General features: G+C 40.0%; 1 protein-coding gene across 2 annotated transcripts in view; it reads left to right on the forward strand.

The window, feature by feature from the left end:
- adcy8 (adenylate cyclase 8 (brain)) overlaps positions 1-12,735 on the forward strand; it is a 280,096-nt gene extending 267,361 nt beyond the window's left edge. For both annotated transcript variants that reach the window (XM_029703947.1, XM_029703948.1), the window contains 4 exons: positions 6,582-6,728; positions 11,157-11,249; positions 11,603-11,717; positions 11,998-12,735. In XM_029703947.1, the coding sequence (XP_029559807.1) occupies positions 6,582-6,728; positions 11,157-11,249; positions 11,603-11,717; positions 11,998-12,488 (846 nt within the window). In that variant the 3' untranslated portion in view covers positions 12,489-12,735. The remainder of the gene's footprint in view (positions 1-6,581; positions 6,729-11,156; positions 11,250-11,602; positions 11,718-11,997) is intronic.
- Positions 12,736-23,540: the final 10,805 nt, after the last annotated feature.

Below are 23,540 nucleotides of genomic sequence, written 5' to 3' on the forward strand. Positions count from 1 at the left end.
GTTTCATATCATTCTGTATGTAAATCTGTGACACTCCATTTAATATGATATTTTATGTTTCATATGGTTACATCAGATGGTTACTTAAGGCAAAAACGAAAGAAGGGAGATTGGCATTTTAGCTAATTAGGAACTTTTCAACTGCTTACTACTTTTTAGCTACTTTGCAGCTACTTAGCATGTTAGATAACCCTAACCTTAAACCTTTCAGCTAACCCTTCCCCCAACCCTTTAACCTAACTCCTAACCCGTAGCCTAGTTAAAGTTAGCGAGCTAGCTAACGTTACCGACCTAGCCACCTAGCTAGAATTCTTAACATATACATTTAGCAAATTCGGAACATATTGTACGTTTTGTAAATTCGTAACATATACTGTAATTTCCGGACTATTAAGCGCACCTGGATATAAAAAAAAATATTATTTTGAACATAAATAAGCTGCACATGTCTATAAGCCGCAGGTGCCTACCGGTACATTGAAACAAATGAACTTTACACAGGCTTTAACGAAACACGGCTTGTAACAAAAATAAATAGGCTTTAACGAAACACGGCTTGTAACAAAAATAAATAAGCTTTAACGAAACACGGCTTGTAACAAAAAATAAAAAATTAGCAGTAAGCTTTAGTTGTCTTTTTGCACTGAGTCAATTCCTCACGCTGCTGTTTCCAACGTCTTATCATCGACTCATTAAGACCAAGCTCCCGTGCAGCAGCTCTATTTCCTTTTCCAACAGCCAGATCAATCGCCTTCAACTTGAAAGCTGCATCATATGCATTTCTCCGTGTCTTTGCCATGATGAGGGTGACAAAATGACTACCGTAATGATGGGAAGTTTGAGAGCACTCAGTTTAATCTAAACAGTAAACAAAAAAGTTGTTTGACCATAACCCGTTCGGCAATTTCATTGGTCTAATGAAAGCTTCATGCCGCCAAAAAACTGAGCACGTCACAGAATGTGTTTTTTTGGAGAAAAAAAATTGAAAGCGGGAAAAATCCATATATTAGCCGCGTCATTGTTTAAGCCGCGAGGTTCAAAGCCTGGGAAAAAAGTTACGGCTTATAGTCCGGAATTTACGGTAATACAAATTGTAATTTGTAACATCCACAAATAATACATACCATACGAAATGTAACATATCATACTAAATGGAGTGTCTCGGATTTACATACAGAATCATACAAAATGCTCTGAGACCAGGTTGGGGGTCAAAGACGCAGTGGCAATTTTAACATGAAAATATTGGTTGTGCAAACTCAATCAAAAAAGCTAATGTGCATCAAAACCTCGACACACACAAAGGTTATAACATTCTGGTTATGGCAATATATAGATAATCTTTGGTTATGATCAGTTTGTGTAGGCTACTTCCCATAGACAAATTCAGCATGTGTCAACAACGGGGATCATCAACTAGATTCAGCCGCGGGACGATTTTATTTCTTGAGCGGATGGTCGGTGGGCCGGAACATAATAAAAAATAATTTGTAGACTGCAAATTAACCGCAAGAATCCCAAACAGAGATGTATGTATGTATATATATATAATATTTGTTTAAAACATAATCACTTCAAACCTTGCTTACATTTGTATACAATCACATCTCTCTATTATGCGTGGGAATACTTGGGAACAGATTTCCAAAATTAAAATCAATTGGAGCTGATTTCCTGGTGTTTTTACAGTCTTTTATTTCCAATAATGAACATTTTAAATAAAAATATAAACAAATGACATAGTTTTTTGCTCAGAAAACTTTGGTTGGGGGGCCAAATAAAACCACCCACAGGTGCCAGTTGGGGAACCCTGGTCTACAATATTGCAACATTGTTAGAGTATTGGGACACAGCCAAAACACCGTTCTGGTACCAAGCTTCTCCGGTGAAGAATAAAGCAACAAAGTTTATAAAGTCACCCCCTCGCTTCATCTGTTGCATAGTTACAGTTCCATGGGTATTACAGTCTGACATCAAACATTAAGAACAAGACACGTCGCCGTATATCTGCCTCAAGACAGATATTAGCAACTGCTTCCAACCATATTTGAATCTTCTTTACCAGTTTGCTTTATTTTAACGGGTGGCCTAATTTCAATGTTTAGTGGCTGATGAGCACCGAGACGTTTTATCTCTACATTTCCTTCAGAACGCTAATTTTGAAAATGATAAGATAATCAACATGATTTGTGTTTCATGATAACTTTTCAGCTCCTGTAAGTTGACACACATCAGTCCAATCAAAGTTACCAGAGAAAGACGTTGATTTATCTGTGACCAATGACCTTGAGCCTTCTTGGACTGGCACTGCCAAGGGGCACCCAAGCGGGCAGAACGTGCCTGGTCCTCAGTCAGCTCTCCCAGTAGGTGCTGCTGTGTTGTTAGTGACATCACCTTTAAGGAAATCAAACGAAAACAGAGAAGATCAACAACGCCAACGGTCTGTGGTTTCTCTGGCTGCCCAGAAGGCATGGAGAGAGGCTGAAACAGCTGCATTCTGAAGCTGCCTTACTCAAAGACAATTTAAGCAAACAATAATATGATATGGAGGAGTTGATTATGCTTCTTTATCAGAATTCAATGATTTTGTTTACATTATTTGCTAACTGGTATGATATAATATTGTGCTGCGAATGAATGTCAGAATTATATGCAAAACAGCGGCATTTGCTGGATAGTGGTTGCTCTGAATGACACGTCGCCACTGCAAAGAAGACACAATTATGTCCCAGCCGTGAAGTTTCCCCTAGATGCAAATCTACAAACCAGGGAGTCAAGAATGGAGCGCAATGGGTTGATTTCATGGATGATTGATTGATTGATAGATTGATAGAGAGAGAGACTATGTATCAATTAATCAGTTCAAGTCAAAAACATTTTTGGGTGTATCAGACAAATAAAAGACAAATAGTTACGTTTTAATTTATAGAGCAAAATTGTATAGGTAATCTAAAAGCTGTATACACAGGAGCAAAGAGCATCCACTAAATAACATTTTACATTTTACATTTTTAACTAATTAATCTCATTAAGCCAGAGATTCATGAATTAAACCATAATTGCTCAATTGCCCACGTATGAAAAATATACATAACCTGTTACTAAGTTAACACAATTATTTACAGTACCATTGTTTAATAAGCTTGAACTTTGACCCACTACTGCATAAATTAATTGTGAATGTAGTAACATTAAAAGGACTGCTAACATGTATAGCTATTGTAGTCTATGTATTATTCTATCTGAATGAATGCCTTACATTTTACATCAACTAGCATATTTGTGATGTACTAACATTGCACCCTATTGGTGATGATTTGACAGTCCCTCATAATTTGCGTTCCTGCTAGGGGCAAGTGTAGAACTAGATGAGTTGGTGAAACGGATTAGCATACGACTGGAAAACATTGAGCTTTCCGAGCAAGTATTCGAGGAAGCACTAACTTAAACTTTCATCACAGCCCTGTTGATTACAAACAAAACAGCGAAAGCAACTTTGTTGCATTTTGTAACTCGGGATTACATATTCGGTTGTCGTGGAAAAGACGCATTGTTAAAAACATTTGTAAACAACTGTTTGCAGTTCAGAGTCAACCTGGATACTAAAGAAATCCTGAGGCAAATCAAATCCTGAGGGAAGTATCTACAGCCTTATGTTATGGAGGAACAACATACTCCATCGTGGAAAGATCCGGCTACCTCACAAAAGAATTCTAACCCGACAGGAAAAAGAAAATGGGTAAAAGTAATGTATAATATCCCCAGGTGTAAAATAGTAAATAGCAGCTACTTCTCAGAGAGTTTTGAATTGTCAAGAGGAGTTAAACACGGGTGTCCGCTGTCGTCATATCTGTTTGTTATGGACATCGAAATGCTAGCTATTAAAATCAGATCAAATAGCAACACTGGAGGATTAGAAATCCAAGACTTAAGAACAAAGGTGTCCATGTATGCCGATGACTCAAGTTTTATATTAGCTAGATCCCTGCAATGTCTCATTGAAGATCTAGATGACTCTCTGGACTCCAACCTAATTATGATAAGTGTACAGTATTACGTATTGGATCTTTAAAAAATACAAATTTTACATTACCCTGCAGTTTACCTATAAAATGGGCTAAAGGTGAAGTAGACATACATGGTATTCATATCACAAAATATATAAATGAGCTCTCCACAATGAATTTCAATAGAAATCGTGTAAAAATAGACAAGATCCTGCAACAATGGAAAGGTAAATAAATACTATTTATGGAAAAATTACCTTGATTACCTCCTTAGTCATATCTCAGTTTACTCACTTACTTATGGTGCTGCCTACTCCTGATTTGTTTTTCAAATCATATGAGCAAAAAATATCTTGCTTTATCTGGGACACTAAAGCAGACAACATAAAGCGTGCCTATCTATATAATGAATATGAATTGGGTGGGTTGAGATTATCAAATATAAAAGCACTAAAGTTCTCTCTAAAAGCTTCACTTATTCAAAAGTTTTATTTGTACCCTAAATGGTTCTCAAGTAGATTACTAAGAAAAGCTCATCCGTTGTTTAAAAACTGCCTTTTTGCCTTTGTGCAGATTGCCATGTGTCATTTTTGATTAATTGAAAATTATAATTTTTTTCAAAGTATCTCTCTTTCGAACAAGCATTGCAGAGCTGGTTACAATTTCAATTTCATCCCCCTGAAAAGATAGAACAAATATTACAACAAATATTATAGCTGAACTCAAATGTGCTGGTTGATAAAATACCTGTATTTATGGGAAAGATGTTTGAAAGGGTATTTTGTTTTTAAATTATATTGTAAATTGGAATGGTAGAGTTATGTCCTTCATGTAGTTATCAGAACAGTATGGGAAGGTCTGCTCAATCCCAGAGTACAACCAATTGATTACAGCATTACCCCAAAAATGGAGGAGGCAGGCGGCAGCCAGAGGAGGCAGGGAACTGGTCTGTCTGCCAAATATAAGGAAACAAAACTGGCGGAGGAATAAAAATAGCATAAATAAGAATATATCAGCTTAATTTGAGGACCAGGATGTTGACAGCTGTGCCAAACAGATTGCAAAATAGTTGGGAAGAGATTTTTGATGTACCAATTCCATGGTACAGGGTGTATGAGTTGATATATAAAACGACGCAAGATTCAAGACTTCGTGCTTTTCAGCTAAAATAATTATATGGAATTCTTGCCACCAACAAAATGTTGAATATTTGGGGCATTCAATCGTTGAAGCTCTGCAGATTTAGTTTTTACAGCTAATGCCGGTTTTCCTGAGCCTGGTGCCGTGCAGGTGTTTGTACACCTGCATATACACACACTCTCATTCAAATGCACACATGTGCACATACACGGACACAGGTAAATAGTGCCATATGTTATGATTTTTGTTGTCCTTGATGTCTTTGTTGTTTTTTTCATTGTTGTTTTCTGTTTTCCTTTGTCTTTCTCTTTTGTTCATTTTGTTGGTCGTTGGTGCATGGAGGGGTCTTGGGGGTGGGGAATGGAATATATTTTTTAAATTATGATTAGTTATTTGTACATCTTCTGGGGGGGGGTCTCGGATGTTTGAGGGGCAGCTCTTGGGGAACTATGGTGGGGGGTGGGGGGGTCTTGGAGGGCTGGCGGTTGGGAGCTTGGGCCGGTGGCTGATTGATCGCTGGTTCAGGTCCCTGTTTAAAAAAAAAACATTTTAGATCTGTCGACGTGCCCTTGAGCTGGGTGTTGACCCTGGTTGCTTCTGTGTGTCGCTCTGGATGGGAGTCTGTTAGATGACTAATGTGATGTAGTTGTTGAGTGGCTTCACTGCAAGTATATTGTATGTTTTAAACATTAAATATATATATTTTTTAAAGAACTAGATGTGTGACCAAGTATTGTTAATCTACAAGACTAACTAAAATGAACTTAGACCCCTTTCCTGCAGTCAAATTATCAAATCGCCTCATGGGTGGAATGTCATTCATATTTTTAATGATTTCATAATTAATAATTATAATGATTACAAATCCAGTGTTTCATTGTCGAACGGTTTTGTTATATTTCAGTCTTCTGTGATGTATATAAAATGTCATATTGGGATGCAAACTCAAAAATGAGTATATATCTCTATATCTGACATGGTACAGGTGTATTATTTTTTTGAAGCCCATTACCATGTGTGTGAGGTTTACACTTTTGTTTCAAAGTAGATTGGTTGAAGACTACCAAGAAACACTCTGTGTGACCCTGATTTAGCCCACTGCAGTAAAATGTTAACATAAGAACCACCTCAGCCATTTTTTAGGCATTATGTGCCATTAAAATTCTACCGTTGTTAAAGTCTATTTATGGAAAAATTGCTCTGATTTAACTCCTTAGTCATATCTCAGTTTACTCACTTACTTATGGTGCTGCCTACTCCTGATTCGTTTTTTAAATCATATGAGCAAATCACATGTCCCCTCCATCCTTGACCTTTTCCAAATAAGTGTATATAACTACCTGACATTGTTAGAATTCCATTATATGTAATTTTCAATGGCTTTTCCCTGCCCCTCTTTCTTTAAACATACATTGCCCACATTTTGTTCCACAGGAGCTTTACTCCCAGTCTTACGATGCTGTGGGTGTGATGTTCGCCTCCATCCCAGGCTTTGCCGACTTCTACTCCCAAACAGAGATGAACAACCAAGGGGTGGAGTGTCTGCGCCTCCTCAACGAGATCATTGCCGACTTTGATGAGGTGGGGAACAGCAACATTGTCCTTTTCACTGTCCCGCTAAAAAGTAATTTTTTTGTAATTATTTTTTGTTTTGTTTCATTGATCGTAAATGGGCTAGACAGGGTGAAGAGACTTATATTTAATTATAAACCGGGTGGTTCGAGCCCTGAATGCTGAATGGCTGAAAGCCGCATACCACGGGTATGACAAAAAAATTACAAATTTGTTGGTAACCTGTTTATAATAGCAATATGGCACTTCGGGGGTTTGTGGTATATCGCTAATATACCACAGCTAAGGGCTGTATCCAGGTACTCTGCGCTGCACTATACAGAAATCACTCTGCCATTTCCTGGTTGCAAAAATTCAAATGGTTTGCCTAATTTCAGTTTATGTGACAAAACAAGCACATATACAGTAGTGTAGAGAAACATTGTACCATCTAAATTGCTGTGAAATATATTTTCCATAACCTAAAATATAATATTTCCAGCTGTTTGAAGTTGGTGTACAAAACCGAAAGTAAAAGATGCAAAAATGATACGGAAGAACGGGAAGCATGGAACTAAACATTTCTGAAATGCAAATAAAAATATATTTTTTGTGTGTATTTTTTACCCCACTAACATACAAATATTTTTGAACGGCTGAAGCTAGCACACACATTATTTTAGTCATTCTTATCTTACCTTAGAAGTGTTTACTTGGAAGGCTGACCAGAATGTACAGTATTTAGTTGCAATATCCCATAATTGATGTATGCTATGCTACTATTCAAACTCTCAACGGTAAGTCGATAGCCCAACTGCTATCCCAACAAACACACGTTAGGCCATACAAATTGTATTAAGTGTTTAACGGATTACATGTATTTTTTAAAGTGACGCAAGCAGCAAAGTCTATACTTTGTAGAGCCACCTTTTGCAGCAATTACAGCTGTATGTCTTGGCACATCTAGCCACTGGGATTTTTGCCCATTCTTCAAGGCAACTTTTCTACAGCTCCTTCAAGTTGGATGGGTTCCGCTGCTGTACAGCAATCTTTAAGTCATACCACAGATTCTCAATTGGATTGAGGTCTGGGCTTTGACTAGGCCTTTCAAGACATTTAAATTTTTCCCCTTAAACCACTCGAGTGTTGCTTTAGCAGTATGCTTAGGGTCATTGTCCTGCTGGAAGGTGAACCTCCATCCCAATCTCAAATCTCTGGAAGACTGAAACAGGTTTCCCTCAAGAAGTTCTCTTTATTTAGCGCCATCCATCATTTCTTCAATTCTGACCAGTTTCCCAGTCCCTGCTGATGAAAAACATCCCCACAGCATGATGCTGCCGCCACCATGCTTCACTGTGGGGATGGTGTTCTCGGGGTGATTTGAGGTGTTGGGTTTGCTCCAGACATAGCATTTTCCTTGATGGCCAAAAAGCTCAATTTTAGTCTCATCTGACCAGAGTACCTTCTTCCATATGTTTGTGGAGTCTCCCACATGCCGTTAGGCGAACACCAAACGTGTTTGCTTATTTTTTTCTTTAAGCAATTACTTTTTTCTGGCCACACTTCTGTAAAGCCCAGCTCTGTGTAGTGTACGGCTTAAGGTGTTCCTATGGACAGATACTCCAATCTGTGCTGTGAGCTTTGCAGCTCCTTCAGGGTTATCTGTGGTCTCTTTGTTGCCTCTGATTAATGCCCTCCTTGCCTGATCCGTGAGTTTTGGTGGGCGGCCCTCTCTTGGCAGGTTTGTTGTGGTGCTATATTATTTCAATTTATTAATAATGGATTTAATGGTGCTCCGTGGGATGTTCAACGTTCGATTTTTTTTTTTTTATAACCAACCATGATCTGTACTTCTCCACAGCTTTGTCCCTGACCTGTTTGGAGAGCTCTTTGGTCTTCATGGTGTCGCTTGCTTGGTAGTGCCCCTTTCTTAGTGGTGTTGCAGACTCTGGGGCCTTTCAGAACAGGTGTATATATATATTGAGATCATGTGACAGATCATGTGACACTTAGATTGCACACAGGTGGACTTTTTTTTGCAACTTCTGAAGGTAATTGGTTGCACCAGATCTTATTTGGTGGCTTCATAGCAAAGGGGGTGAATACATATGCACACACCACATTTCCTTTTTAATTATATAAAAAAAAATTGAAACAAGTAATTTTTTTCATTTTGACTTCACCAATTGGGATTATTTTGTGTATGTCCATTACATGAAAAAAAGTTGAATCAATTTAAATGACAGGTTGTAAGGCAACAACATTGGAAAACGCCAAGGGGTATGAATACTTTTGCACGGCATTGTATTTGAGAATGCTATTCATTGACTATAGCTCAGCGTTCAACACCATATTGCCCTCAAAGCTCATCACTAAGCTAAGGACCCTGGGACTAAACAACTCCCTCTGCAACTGGATCCTGGACTTCCTGACGGGCCGCCCCCCCCCCCCCCCCCAGGTGGTAAGGGTAGGTAACAACACATTTGCCATGCTGATCCTCAACACAGGGGCCCCTTAAGGGTGTGTGCTCAGTCCCCCCTCAGTCCCCTCCTGTACTCCCTGTTCACCCAAGCACGACTCCAACGCCATCATTAAGATTGCCGAAAACAATGAGACTGCCTATAGGGAGGAGGTCAGAGACTTTGCAGTGTGGTGCCAGGATAACAACCTCTCCCTCAACGTGATCAAAACAAAGGAGATGATCGTGGACTACAGGAAAGGAGGCCCGAACACACCCCCCATTCTCATCGACGGGGCTGTAGTGGAGCAGGTTGAGAGCTTCAAGTTTCTTGGTGTCCACCAACAAACTGTCATGGTCCAAACACACCAAGACAGTCGTGAAGAGGACACGACAACGCCTATTCCCCCTCAGGAGTGAAAAGATTTGGCATGGGTCCTCAGATCCTCAATAAGTTCTAAAGCTGCACCATCGAGAGCATCCTGACTGTTTGCATCACCTCCTGGTATGGCAATTGCTCGGCCTCCGACCACAATGCACTACAAAGGGTGGTGCGTACTGCCCATCACCAGGGTCAAGCTTCCTGCCATCCAGGACCTCTATACCAGGCAGTGTCAAAGGAAGGCCCAAAAAATTGCCAAAGACTCCGGTCACCCTAGTCATATACTGTTCTCTCTGCTACCACACAGCAAGAGGTACCGGAGCATTATGTCTAGGTCCAAAAGGCTTCTTAACAGCTTCTATCCCAAGCCATAAGACTCATGATCAGCTAACAAAATGGCTACCCGGACTAGCTGCTGCTACTCTCTGTTTATTATCTATGCATTGTCACTTTTCCTCTACCTACATGTACAGTACATATTACTTCAATTACCTCAACTAATGTGCCACCCCACATTGACTCTGTACTGGTAACCTTTCTATTTAGGCTCGTTACTGTTATTTTGTTGTTGCTCTTTAATTATTTGTTATTTTTATTTCTTTGTTTACTTATTTAGTACATACTTTCTAAACACTTATTTTTTATTTAAACTGCATTGGTTAAGGGCTTGTAAGTAAGCATTTCATTGTAAGGTTCGGCGCATGTGACAAATACAATTTCATTCGATTTTTATTTTATTTGAAGTGTTAAGTTTTCAGGCTGACTAGCATCTATTGAGTTGCAATATCCCATAAATTGAATTCCGAAATCAACTTTAATTATCTTTTTAATATAATTTATTTTTTGAAAAGTGAGGTGAGCCAGCAAATAAAAATAAATAAATATTTTTTAGCCCACAGATTTTTTATCCCACTAACATACTGTATATGTTTTATTTAATTCACTCATCAGAATGACATATTGGATGACTATCAAACCAGTCAAACTATCAAAATAAGCAGGGAAGGCCAGCCACTCAAAAATGTTGTTGGACTTTTGCAGTTGACAGTTGTGCTAGTCAGATGCAATGGTATGAAATATTTTAAATTAAAGGTACCACTTTGCTTCAACAGAGTACAAAAACTAGTTTGAGATCTTTCACTAAACTATTCATATCGTTTTACAGATCCTGGTGGAATGGGTGGTATCTGACAATGAGATTCTGTTCTAAATCTGCCATAGAACCGTGTTATTCACGGACGGTGTCAATGTCAGCAAACGAGGCCAGAACAAGACACAAACCAGCTGCAGTCGACTAATGCCTCGCCTCTTTGGACAGGAATAGACGTGCCTTTTCCCGACTTGAAACTTGCCCCAAGATACAGCACATACTTAGGTAGCAGCTGCAGAGTGGCACAGTGGATGGATGAAGAAACACTTTTATGTGATATGGCATTGCTTTATAAGTTGCTAATGGGTTGTTGGGTATAATGAGTTGCTTTCTGTGTCAATCAATCACGCGATTGATTGACCAAATCTTGTTTACCCTTTGTAGTAGTGATGCGATATTGAGCACAGTTAATTAACAATGGACTGCTTGTGTTTCTTCTCTACCCTGTTCGTCTTTGTCTTTGTATAGCTGCTTGGTGAGGAACGATTCCAGGACATTGAGAAGATTAAGACTATCGGCAGCACCTACATGGCAGTCTCCGGACTGTCACCAGAAAAACAAGTGAGCAAAATCAACATTAAGTGGTTCAGTAATTCGTGGCCATATCCTGACTTGCGTAAAACCTATATATTAACACTGACATCATTGATTTGTGCTGTTACCTTGTACATGCTGTACGTGTAGGTGCAGTAGAAAGGTATGTAGAATTTGTGCACAAGGTGTAACAAGACATAAAACGCAGAACTTGAACCTTATTTCTAAAGAGGGGGTATTTTATCTGTACATCATCATGTGTGGCATAATTCTGACTCCATTTGACACTGGTAGCACTATAATCTCAATCTGTGATTCAGTTTGCACTGTCAATCTTTCTCTCTGATGTCACTCTGATTCTTGTCCCTCTGTGTTCATAGCAATGTGAGGACAAGTGGGGTCATCTGTGTGAGCTGGCCGACTTTGCCATCGCCCTGAATGAGAGCATCCAGGAGATCAACAAGCACTCCTTCAACAACTTTGAGCTAAGAATTGGTAATAAATCCCATGTGCTCCCTTCCTGGCAACCACTCAAAATGAATAGACTATGAAAGTGTTTGAAATTCATTAACATACTGTAGTTTTGTCACTAGGTGGAGCTAACTCTTCTAAAACTCTCACTCGTCTTTCTTTTACTCCCCTTTATCTTCCCTTTTTTTCTTCTCGATTTCCCTTCTCCACTCAATCATCTCATATTCCTATTTTACTTCCTCTTCCCCCTTTTCCATCCCCTTCTCTTCATTTTCGTCATCTTCCCCCTCCTACTTTTTCTCAGGCATGGCACATGGCTCGGTGGTGGCGGGTGTGATTGGCGCCAAGAAGCCCCAGTACGACATCTGGGGCAAGACAGTGAACCTGTCGAGCCGCATGGACAGCACAGGCGTGAGTGGCAAGATCCAGGTGCCTGAGGACACCTACCTGATCCTGAAGGAGCGAGGCTTCGCCTTCGAGTACCGTGGCGAGATCTACGTGAAGGGCATCAGCGAGCAGGAGGGCAAGATCCGCACACACTTCCTGATGGGCCGTGTGCAGCCCAACCCGCTCATCATGCAGCCGCGCAAGCTCCAGGGCCAGTACTCGCTGGCGGCCGTGGTGCTGGGCCTGGTCCAGTCGCTCAACCGACAAAAGCAGAAGCAGATCCTGAACGAGAACAACAACTCGGGCATCATGAAGGGCCATCACCACTACAACAGGAGGACGTTGCTGGCCCCTGGGGGGGCAGAGGTTGGCCATGCCGAAGTGGCAGATAAGACTGAGTTGCCCTGAAGAGGCCCACTGCAAAAAGGAAGGGAGGGAGGGGACTTGACAGGACTGTGCTTTCTGTTTTCATCCGCCCTCATTGCATCGATTTGTCCATTCATCCATCTGTCCAGCCATCCATCTATCTATCCTTCTGACAATTTAATGTTCTGCCTACTATACCCCCTAACCCCTTGCCTGGTGTCAATGTTTCTGTTTTGTATTTCTTTTATATAAGAGAACACAATAAAGGAGTTTAATTTTTTATAGATTACTTGTGTCTGGTGACTTTTTTATTTTGTCAGTGCTCGACATTCATACAACAATTCTTGCCCTTGTTGTTTATTTTCTGCTCAGACGTAAGTAGCTGGACCATGTGTTAGAGCCGGACTGGATCGTGAACCTGCATGACACCCATCTCCCAGGAGTGTTGTCTACGTAGACAGGCATTTAGAGTTGCAAAAATCTGTTAACTTTGCTAAAATTCCTACCCTTTCCTACCCTTTGCCAAAGTGTTCAGGTTTTCAATATGTGTCTGACAATGGTGGTAAGATCAAAACATCACTTCAATATAAAATATAAACATTTGCAAGTTGGCATGTTGGAGTTTCTTCTTTTATCCCTGTTTATACCTGGTTCTAACTTGTGACCTTTCCTGGTCCACATTCTGATTGTGCCTGTTAGCACCAGGTTTAAACGGGGCTCTAAATATCATCTCCTAATCTACACAAAACATCCTAATTGTTTTGACTGCTTTGAGAGCTTTTAAAAACACTAATTATATTCGCTGCAATGGGGCTAACTGATCTAGGATCAATCACTTCATTGCAAATTAGTTTAGAGGCGTAGAGTGCAAGAGGCTGTTGCTGTCTGAGTCACCTATTGGATAGATGAGTTCCATTTGTGCTATGTCTCTGATGATAGTGAGGCATTAGTTAATTGTGATGAGGGAAATTAACAACTCAAATGAGTCCTGTGGGCACACACTGGTTGAATCAATGTTGTTTCCACGTCATTTCAATGAAACAACGTTGAACCAACGTGGAATAGACGTTAAATTGTCTGTTTCCCAGTGGGATTTTGTTCAACATTCTAGCGCTAGAGGAGTGCAGAGGTAACATTTTTCTCAGCTCAATGATAATAAGAGTATTGTGGATAGTCAGATTAATGTAATAGTTTGTTTAAAATTATTACATGCTTTGTAAAAATCCCTAATAATCCTGTTTACATGGACACATCTGAAATGAGGCTACCTGATGGGATTTAAATAAATGAAGAAAATCGGCAATCAAAAGTCAATGCTCTACCACAGTGACCATGTTAATTTTGCGAAGGCTATTTGATTCCGGACATAAAACGTTTGTATGTGAAAACTATTTGTAAGATGCATACTTTCAGTTTTTCTGAATATACTTCACTCATTCATAAGAGGGAGGCTTGCGCTACTGAAGCTGGCACATGCGCAAATCAAATGCACTGCTGGAACACCGATTAATATACTGTTTACATGTCCTAATAATTTTAAAGATTGCTCAGAAAACCAGGTGTTTTAATCAGCGTATGCTTTTTCAATTTTGAAATTATGCCGATTAAGGTTATTTCAATATTCGGAAAACTGCCATAATCAGTTTAATATCGAATTATTAGTGTGCATGTAAATGTACTCAATGATTGTAAGCTTATTGATGCAGGTTTGCTGGCTAAGGTTATTACAGTCTGGGTGTCTACGGTTCAATCTCAAGTGGCTTCCTTGCCTTGTCTCCGCTCCTTTATTTTCACAGTTTGTAGTTAAGTGTTAATACAGTATGTTACTACATACACAGAGATATATATATATATATATATATATATATAATGATAGGGGGACCCTAAATATTCCCCTAGATGGCAGTAGATGATCACTCCAATGCCCTCTCTTACATCCCAAATGTTATTTTTTCCACAAGCTACAGCCGACAAATCAAATCAAATCAAAATCAAATTTATTTATATAGCCCTTCGTATATCAGCTGAAATCTCAAAGTGCTGTACAGAAACCCAGCCTAAAACCCCAAACAGCAAGCAATGCATGTGAAAGAGGCACGGTGGCTAGGAAAAACTCCCTAGGAAAAACTCCCTAGAAAGGCCAAAAACCTAGGAAGAAACCTAGAGAGGAACCAGGCTATGAGGGGTGGCCAGTCCTCTTCTGGCTGTGCCGGGTGGATATTATAACAGAACATGGTCAAGATGTTTAAAATGTTCATAAATGACCAGCATGGTCAAATAATAATAATCATTGTAGTTGTAGTTGTCGACAAAGGGACCTGTAGATACACTTGCTTCAGCTAACCAAAGTCCTGGTGAGGAGCTAATTAGTCGATCCAGGTGTGCTAAAAAAGCGTTTGAGCAAAAGCATGCATGAAGGTACCTCTCCAGAACCAGGATTGAACTGCCCAGATCTAGATCAAATTAGGCTACTTAATAATGTGATATTATTAAGTAGCCTAATTATGACACTCCTCTCACTAAAAAGCCCATAAAGCCTTGTTCAAACATAACTTGTGTTTTCCGATCCCTCTGAATCCATCAAGTGAGTCACTCCTCTGAATGACTCTATAGCCGTGGTTACACCTTGCATTGATTGCTGTTACTTACAACGTCATTCTAGTCACATTAGCGCACGTTAGCAACAACTGTCCCGGTATTGGGACCTTAAGAGGTTAAAGGTCAACATCCCCATACTGTTCATATTTCTGTCATGTAAATGTTGTAGTTTAAACAATTTATTTGGGAAATATCTTTTCTTCACTACCATGCTGATGATTTCAAATTGTATTGGATTCATTTTAATCGCTTAAAGACATTGAATACATCTTGTTTAGTATATTTACTAGATTTAGTGTGTTTAGTTTTTTTCTCTGAAAAGTATGTTTATTTTAAAGTTATGTGATTTAGTTTATGTAGATACATTTCAATATTGTTTAACACACAGTTACTAAAAACCTGAACACATTTGCATATTCATACAGAATTGTTTGCCAGAAGTTTTGTGGTAAACTGTTGCGGTACATTTTGCGGCAACTTGTGAACTTAATTTGCATATTCATACAGAATTGTTTGCCAGAAGTTCACAAGTTGGCGCAAAATGTACCGCAACAGTTTGCCACAAAACTAATTTGCATGTGAAAATATGAGCTTGCCACAACTGTTTGCCAGAAGCCTGTTTTCTCAGTAAGGGATCACATTTAGTTAAGTTTAGTATGTCCTAGCATGCAATGACTAAATCAAGCTTGTGACTCTACAAAATTCTTGGATGCATTTTCAATTTGTTTTGGTTGCGTTTCAGATTATTTTGTGCCCAATGGAATTTACTGTTAAATAATGTACTGTGTCATTTTAGAGTCACTCTTATTGTAAATAAGAAAATAATATGTTTAAGTGGCTCCAAAAGTTAACCTTGTGTCTTTATTGACCTTTTATTCAGAAAATTGCACTCACTATGCACACTCACAAGGGCCTGACACAGTGTCAGTCCAACACACACAAACACTCCATCATTTGCTCACTCACACATAATATGCATATACATTTGTACTGACTCTACACACCTGCACACCCACTCACATGCAAGCTGCTGCTACTCTGTTTATCTGATATCCTGTTGCCACTACAGTGTAAATATGATATTTCCTGTATATACTATGCTTAATTACTTACTTTATTGTGTATTTCATATTTCCTATTCTTATTTCTCATGTGTTTTTTCTACTAATGCATTGTTATTGATTATTGCCTTGTTGGGTTTTCAGTTTGCAAGAAAGGCATTTCACTGTACTTGTGCATATGACATTGAAACTTGAAACTAATATTGACATTTAACCTGCGAATGAACTTTTTTTTAATGTATAAATGAAAGCATGCTCAAACAGCAAAGTCTTTCATGTCAGTGTAAAATATACATTGATGTCCATTTGATACATTTGAGGTATAAAATATAGAAAGGTACAGTGTTCAGCAGTTATCAAACTACATATGGTAACTAGGTACTACATATGGTAACTAGGTACTACATCATTTGGGTTCAGCAGCTATCCATTTTGAACAGTTTGAATAAGTGATAGTTAATTGTATTGTTAACATGACAAGAAAATCTGCAGATACTTAGAGTGAACATGTATCCAAATTGAAAGTGATTTGGTGCCATGAACAAGTGACTGAATTTGTTTGTTGTACTCAGTCAATTGAAAATGTGCTTACAGTTTTGAAATATGAACATTCTGATGATCTGTTTTGATTTTGTGCTTAGACTTGTGAAAATGTATCACATACATGTGAACCAAAGTGTTTGAAAAAGAAGGCTCCAAACCTCTGTGAAGTCCAGACAACTGCTTGTTGAGTCCCCATTGGGGCATGTGAATGCTCTGGTGGCCTAAGCCTACCTCTAACCAGTTTGAATACAATTAGGAGCCCATCAACCATCAGCAGACAATTAAGTATGCTGTTGAGAGCCTTTGAGAAGGTCTGTAAGATCAATCAATCATTAAAATGTATTTATAAAGCCCTTTTTACATTAGCCGATGTCACAAAGTGCTATACAGAAACCCAGCCTAAAACCCCAAACAGCAAGCAATGCAGATGTAGAAGCACGGTGGCTAGAAAAACTCCCTAGAAAGGCAGGCACCTAGGAAGAAACCTAGAGAGGAACCAGGCTCTGAGGGGTGTCCAGTCCTCTTCTGGCTGGTCTGGGTGGAGATTATAACAGTACATGGCCAAGATGTTCAAACGTTCATAGACGACCAGCAGGGTCAAATAATAATAATCACAGTGGTTGTAGAGGGTGCAACAGGTCAGCAGCTCAGGAGTAAATGTCAGTTGGCTTTTCATAGCCAATCATTCAGAGTTCGAGACAGTAGAGACTGCGGAAAAGAGAGAGATTTGAAAACAGAAGGTCTGGGACAAGGTAGCACATCCGGTGAACAGGTCAGGGTTCCATAGCCACAGGCAGAACAGTTGAAACTGGAGCTGCAGCACAACCAGGTGGACTGGGGACAGCAAGGAGTCATCAGGCCAGGTAGTCCTGAGGCATGGTCCTAGGGCTCTGAGAGAAGAAAGAAAAGAGAGAACGAGAGAAAGAAAGAGAGTTAAAGTGATGCTCCCTAATCTCACACAGGACACCAGATAAGAGGGCCCGACGTCCACAGGTGGGGGTTGTGCTTACAGCCCAACACCGTGCAGGACGTTTGGCATTTTCCAGAGAACACCAAGATTAGCAAATTCGCCACTGGCGCCCTGTGCTCTTCACAGATGAAAGCAGGTTCACACTGAGCACATGACAGACGTGACAGAGTCTGGAGACGCCGTGGAGAACGTTCTGCTGCCTGCAACATCCTCCAGCATGACCGGTTTGGCGGTGGGTCAGTCATGGTGTGGGGTGGCATTTCTTTGGGGGGGCCGCACAGCCCTCCATGTGCTCGCCAGAGGTAGCCTGACTGCCATTAGGTACCGAGATGAGATCCTCAGACCCCTTGTGAGACCATATGCTGGTGCGGTTGGCCCTGGATTCCTCCTAATGCAAGACAATGCTAGACCTCATGTGGCTGGAGTGTGTCAGCAGTTCCTGCAAGAGGAAGGCATTGATGCTATGGACTGGCCCGCCAGTCCCCAGACCTGAATCCAATTGAGCACATCTGGGACATCATTTCTCGCTCCATCCACCAACGCCACGTTGCACCACAGACTGTCCAGGAGTTGGCGGATGCTTTAGTCCAGGTCTGGGAGGAGATCCTTCAGGAGACCATCCACCACCTCATCAGGAGCATGCCCAGGCGTTGTAGGGAGGTCATACAGGCACGTGGAGGCCACACACACTACTGAGCCTCATTTTGACTTGTTTTAAGGACATTACATCAAAGTTGGATTAGCCTGTAGTGTGGTTTTCCACTTTAATTTTGAGTGTGACTCCAAATCCAGACCTCCATGGGTTGATAAATTGGATTTCCATTGATTATTGTTGTGTGATTTTGTTGTCAGCACATTCAACTATGTAAAGAAAAAAGTATTTAATAAGATTATTTCATTCATTCAGATCTAGGATGTGTTATTTTAGTGTTCCCTTTATTTTTTTGAGCAGTGTATATATTTACGCACAGTGTGTCGTCTTGATCTCTGTTGGAAAGTTATTTTCTGTTTGAGAGTTTGTCAGCCCTCTCTCTCTGCCGTGTGTAGAATGGATAGTTCAGAGTAACATTCAGCAATGTTGTTACAGAATAGATGTTTCAGTGGTTGTTGGTCTTCGCGTTCAAAGATACCGAATTCCTAGCTGCAGACTAGTAATTAGTATCAAAGATTTGTTCTTATTCTGTTGGTTAGATAGTCTCAGAGTTTTAACCACGTGGTATGGTTAAGAATTCAGCAATGGGCTCAAACCTTAGCCCTCTCGTAATTGAGGTAAGCTTGATCTCTACTCAAACCTTAGCCCTCTCGTAATTGAGAGAAGCATGGTCTGAAGATAAATTCCTAAGGTGGGGGTTTATATTCGGAAGAGCAGAAAGGGGCGGTCTCATGACGCCAGATCAATGTCTGCGCTCATGGGGCGGGCCCATGACTTAGTTAAACTCCGAAGGGAATTGGAGTTTCCTTCATTAAAGAGTCTAAAATCACATTACATAATTTCACAAATAGTTTAATCTTTACTCATTCATTTTATACAACAATTAGATGCACGCCTCACAACTGAGACTCTTGTATAAACATGGTTATGGTAATATGGCTGTATTGTCTCTCATGAGTTTCACAAAATTGTACCAAATGGACCAGTTCGTAGCTGGCTACTTCACCAACCTTTTACACATTCTCCAGAACATGAATATTGTTCAGTTCTCAAGTTCTGTGAGGTGAAAGAAATTCCTTTGTTCTCTCTATGAAAACTCACTCTCTGTCTATACTGTCTGGCCATGAGGAAGAATCTCCTCCAAGAATTTATGACCTGCCTAACAGCAGCCTGCGTGTAGGAGAGAGAGAGAGAGAGAGAGGGGGATGGAGCTCGCTGTACCCAAAGAGGGCAACGTCATGACACGTTATATACACTGAGTCCACCAAACATTAGAAACACCTTCCTAATATTGAGTTGCATCCTCTTTTGCCCTCTTAATTCGTTGGGGCATGGACTACAAGGTATCAAAAGCGTTCCACAGGGATGCTGGCCCATTTTGACAACAATGCTTCCAACAGTTGTTTCAAGTTGGCTGGATGTTCTTTGGGTGGTGGACCATTGATGACACATACGGCTGAAAAACCAGCAGCATTGCTGTTCTTGACACAAACCTGTACACCTGGCACCTACTACCATACCCCGTTCAAAGGCACTGAAATCTTTTGTCTTGCCTATTCACCCTCTGAATGTCACACATATACAACACGTCTCAATTATCTCAAGGCTTAAAAATCCTTCTTTAGCCTGTCTCCTCCCCTTCATCTACACCAGTGGAGGTTGGTGCCATTTAAGATGAGGGAGGGTGATAATTTTTTTATGAGCATGACCTTATTTCTCTTACAGCATATTGGATGACTGTCATTCATATTCCATTCACACAGCTCAATGTTACATCGATAGGTTAAGGCTACTACATGTTACAAACATTTTCCCTCTAACCATACAAGATACTCACATTTTCCATATACATACCCATCATGAGTTTTCTACAACCTAACTTATGAATGAAAGTTTACAACATTGCAAACTAGAGTTTCTATGAGACAAATGCAGGCATGTTTATCCCCATTTTGTTTCATTCCATAAAGAAATGTTTTTCAACAGAATCAGAGAAATGAATACACACCTAATCACACGGAAACACAGTTCACTTTCATAGCAGCCACAAATAAACACCATTATCCCTTTGCTTGTTGGATATTTCCATCTTGCATCTAATCTTTTCACTTCGCTTGTGGATTTTAGTGCACAACACATCAGTCTGTGACCAGGTGAAAAAACCTTTCAGAGCCAAACCTTCATATCATAACTGCTAACCACTACACACAGCCTACATTGTTGTCACCATATTAGCTAACGTCAAGTCAACATAGATACTATAACTAACGCGTCAGTAAACCTGCTACAAATCACACAGTACAGTGTACAGTTAGCTAGCAGTAAGCAGAAATTGAAATAGAAAATAAAACATGAAATATAGCTATTTCTCTCTCTCTCTCTTGCTTCTCCTTCATTTTAGAAAAATTATATTTGTTCAAAACTGTTCTGCTATTGTCTTTCTCTTTTTTTAAGTCAACTACTCAACACATTTTATGCACTGCAGTGCTAGCCAGCTGTAGCTTATGCTTTCAATACTAGATTCATCCTCTAATACTTTGATTGGGAGGACAATATGTCAGTTCATGCTGCAAGAGCTTTGATAGGTTGGACGACATCCTCCGGAAGTCATCATTATTGTGTAAGTCTATGAAAGGGGGTAAGAATCACGAGCCTTCTAGGTTTTGTGTTGAAGTCAATGTACCCAGAAGAGGATGGAAGCTTGCTGTCCTTCGGCTAAACCATGGTGCTACCCTACAGTGCTGTTGAGGCTACTGTAGCCATTCATTGCAAAACAGTGTGTTTTAATCAATTATTTGGTGACGTGAATATAGTGGTTCATCCTTTAAAAGTTGTGAGTTTACACTGCGGGACTTAGAGGTTCCCAGCGTCACGGCTTCATTGCTCCAGACCACCGCAAAGGGAAGTTAGAGCACTCATTATGCATTTGGGTCCCAAGGTTTTTATATGACCAATCATATCGAGTGGTTCCATTGACAAATTTGACGTGAGCCACCCATCGCTGGTGACTTTCTTCAGCAAAGATGGCTGTCAAAACATTATGCTGGAAGCAAATGTAAGTTATTATAATGTCATAACGAGTCAAGCAAACCATTTACAATGTAGAGACAATCGATTATGCATATTTTTTTGTCATAAAGTTAATTTCCGAAAATCGCTATTTAGCAAGTTTTTTTTCAGTCATATCCAATACCAGGTGTTTCAAACTCCATTCTTTGAATGATGCTGTGTCTGCATGTATGTATTATAATTATACACTTCAACAGGGTTTACCACTCCTGGGAGATCAATGATTACACATTGTAACTATGCAATAGACTAGAAACATGATTTAAGTAAAGGCTGATTTAGTAATTCATATATACAGAAAAAAACAGCACACTACACTTCCTATGCATATCTAACTCCCTTCATCTGAGGACGTTCTCCCAGCCATGTGGACGATTGAAAACAGGGCAGCAAAGTTTGTTTTTCACCAGAGCGGTTTAGAGCATATTACTATTTGCCTGTGAATAACCAGACCTTCATACAAACTTGCCTATGCTGAATTTTTGACACAGAACCGAAGGTGCTGCCATATCCTGCCAGCACGCCCACAAGCGAGCCACTCAGGCGGGAAATGACACGTGGAAGATGCCGAAGAATGACATGGGAGTAACAATCCAGGCAATTTGCTCTGAGACCGGCATAATAATGTAATGAAACAAGCAAGGAGCAGGTTTCAAACCCTCAACATCCAGTACGCTATCGACTGTGTTCAAATGTATTAAATGGGGTTGGGGCCGATTGTGGCTGAAAACACTATCTATTGGAATCTTTAACAAGTGGAAAGGGGAAAAGGTATTATTATTAGTTTTTCACAAGAGTAGTAGAATGGGTTATTAGCTGAACAATAGACTATTCAACCTTTACCAAAGAATTGTCTAATAGCTGGTGTAAAAAAAAACCCCTCCCCAACTTGAGCTACAATTTAAGTCGGAAGTTAACATACACCTTAGCCAAATATATTTAAACTCAGTTTTTCACAATATTTGACATTTAATCCTAGTAAAAATTCCCTTTCTTAGGTCAGTTACTTTATTTTAAGAATGTGAAATGTCAGAATAATAGTAGAGAGAATGATTTATTTCAGCTTTTTTTTCTTTCATCACATTCCCAGTGGGTCAAAAGTTTACATACACTCAATTAGTATTTGGTAGCATTGCCTTTAAATTGTTTAACTTGGGTCAAACGTTTTGGGTAGCCTTCCACAAGCTTCCCACAATAAGTACATTCCTCCTGACAGAGCTGGTGTAACTGAATCAGGTTTGTGGGCCAACATGCTCGCACACACTTTTTTAGTTCTGCCCACAAATTTCCTATGGGATTGAGGTCAGGGCTTTGTGATGGCCACTCCAATACCTTGACTTTGTTATCCTTAAGCCATATTGCCACACATTTGGAAGTATGCTTGGGGTCGTTGTTCATTTGGAAGACCTATTTGCAACCAAGCTTTAACTTCCTGACTGATCTTTTGAGATGTTGCTTCAATATATCCACATCATTTTCCTGCCTCATGATGCCATCTATTTTGTGAAGTGCACCAGCCCCTCCTCCCCCTTTTTCCTCCAAACATAACGATGGTCATTACGGCCAAACAGTTCTATTTTTGTTTCATCAGACAAGAGGACATTTCTCCAAAAAGTACGCTCTTTGTCCCCATGTGCAGTTGCAAACCGTAGTCTGGCTTTTTGATGGCGGTTTTGGAGCAGTGGCTTCTTCCTTGCTGAGCGTCCTTTCAGGTTATGTCGATATAGGACTTGTTTTACTGTGGATATAGATACTTTTGTACCCGTTTCCTCCAGTATCTTCACAAGGTGCTTTGCTGTTGTTCTGGGATTGATTTGCACTTTTTGCACCAAAGTACGTTCATCTCTAGGAGACAGAATGCATCTCCTTCCTGAGCGGAATGATGGCTGTGTTGGTCCCATGGTCTTTATACTTGCGTACTATTTCCCAAGCTTTAAACATCCCAAGGAGCACTGTGCAAGCGATAATATTGAAATGGAAGGAGTATCAGACCACTGCAAATCTACGAAGACCCGGCCGTCCCTCTAAACTTTCAGCTCATACAAGGAGAAGACTGATCAGAGATGCAGCCAAGAGGCCCATGATCACTCTGGATGAACTGCAGAGATCTACAGCTGAGGTGGGAGACTCTGTCCATAGGACAACAATCAGTCGTATACTGCACACCTGGGAGACACACCAAACATGTGGAAGAAGGTGCT

The sequence above is a fragment of the Salmo trutta genome, chromosome 21 (assembly GCF_901001165.1).
Source record: "Salmo trutta chromosome 21, fSalTru1.1, whole genome shotgun sequence".
Lineage (NCBI taxonomy): Eukaryota > Metazoa > Chordata > Actinopteri > Salmoniformes > Salmonidae > Salmo > Salmo trutta.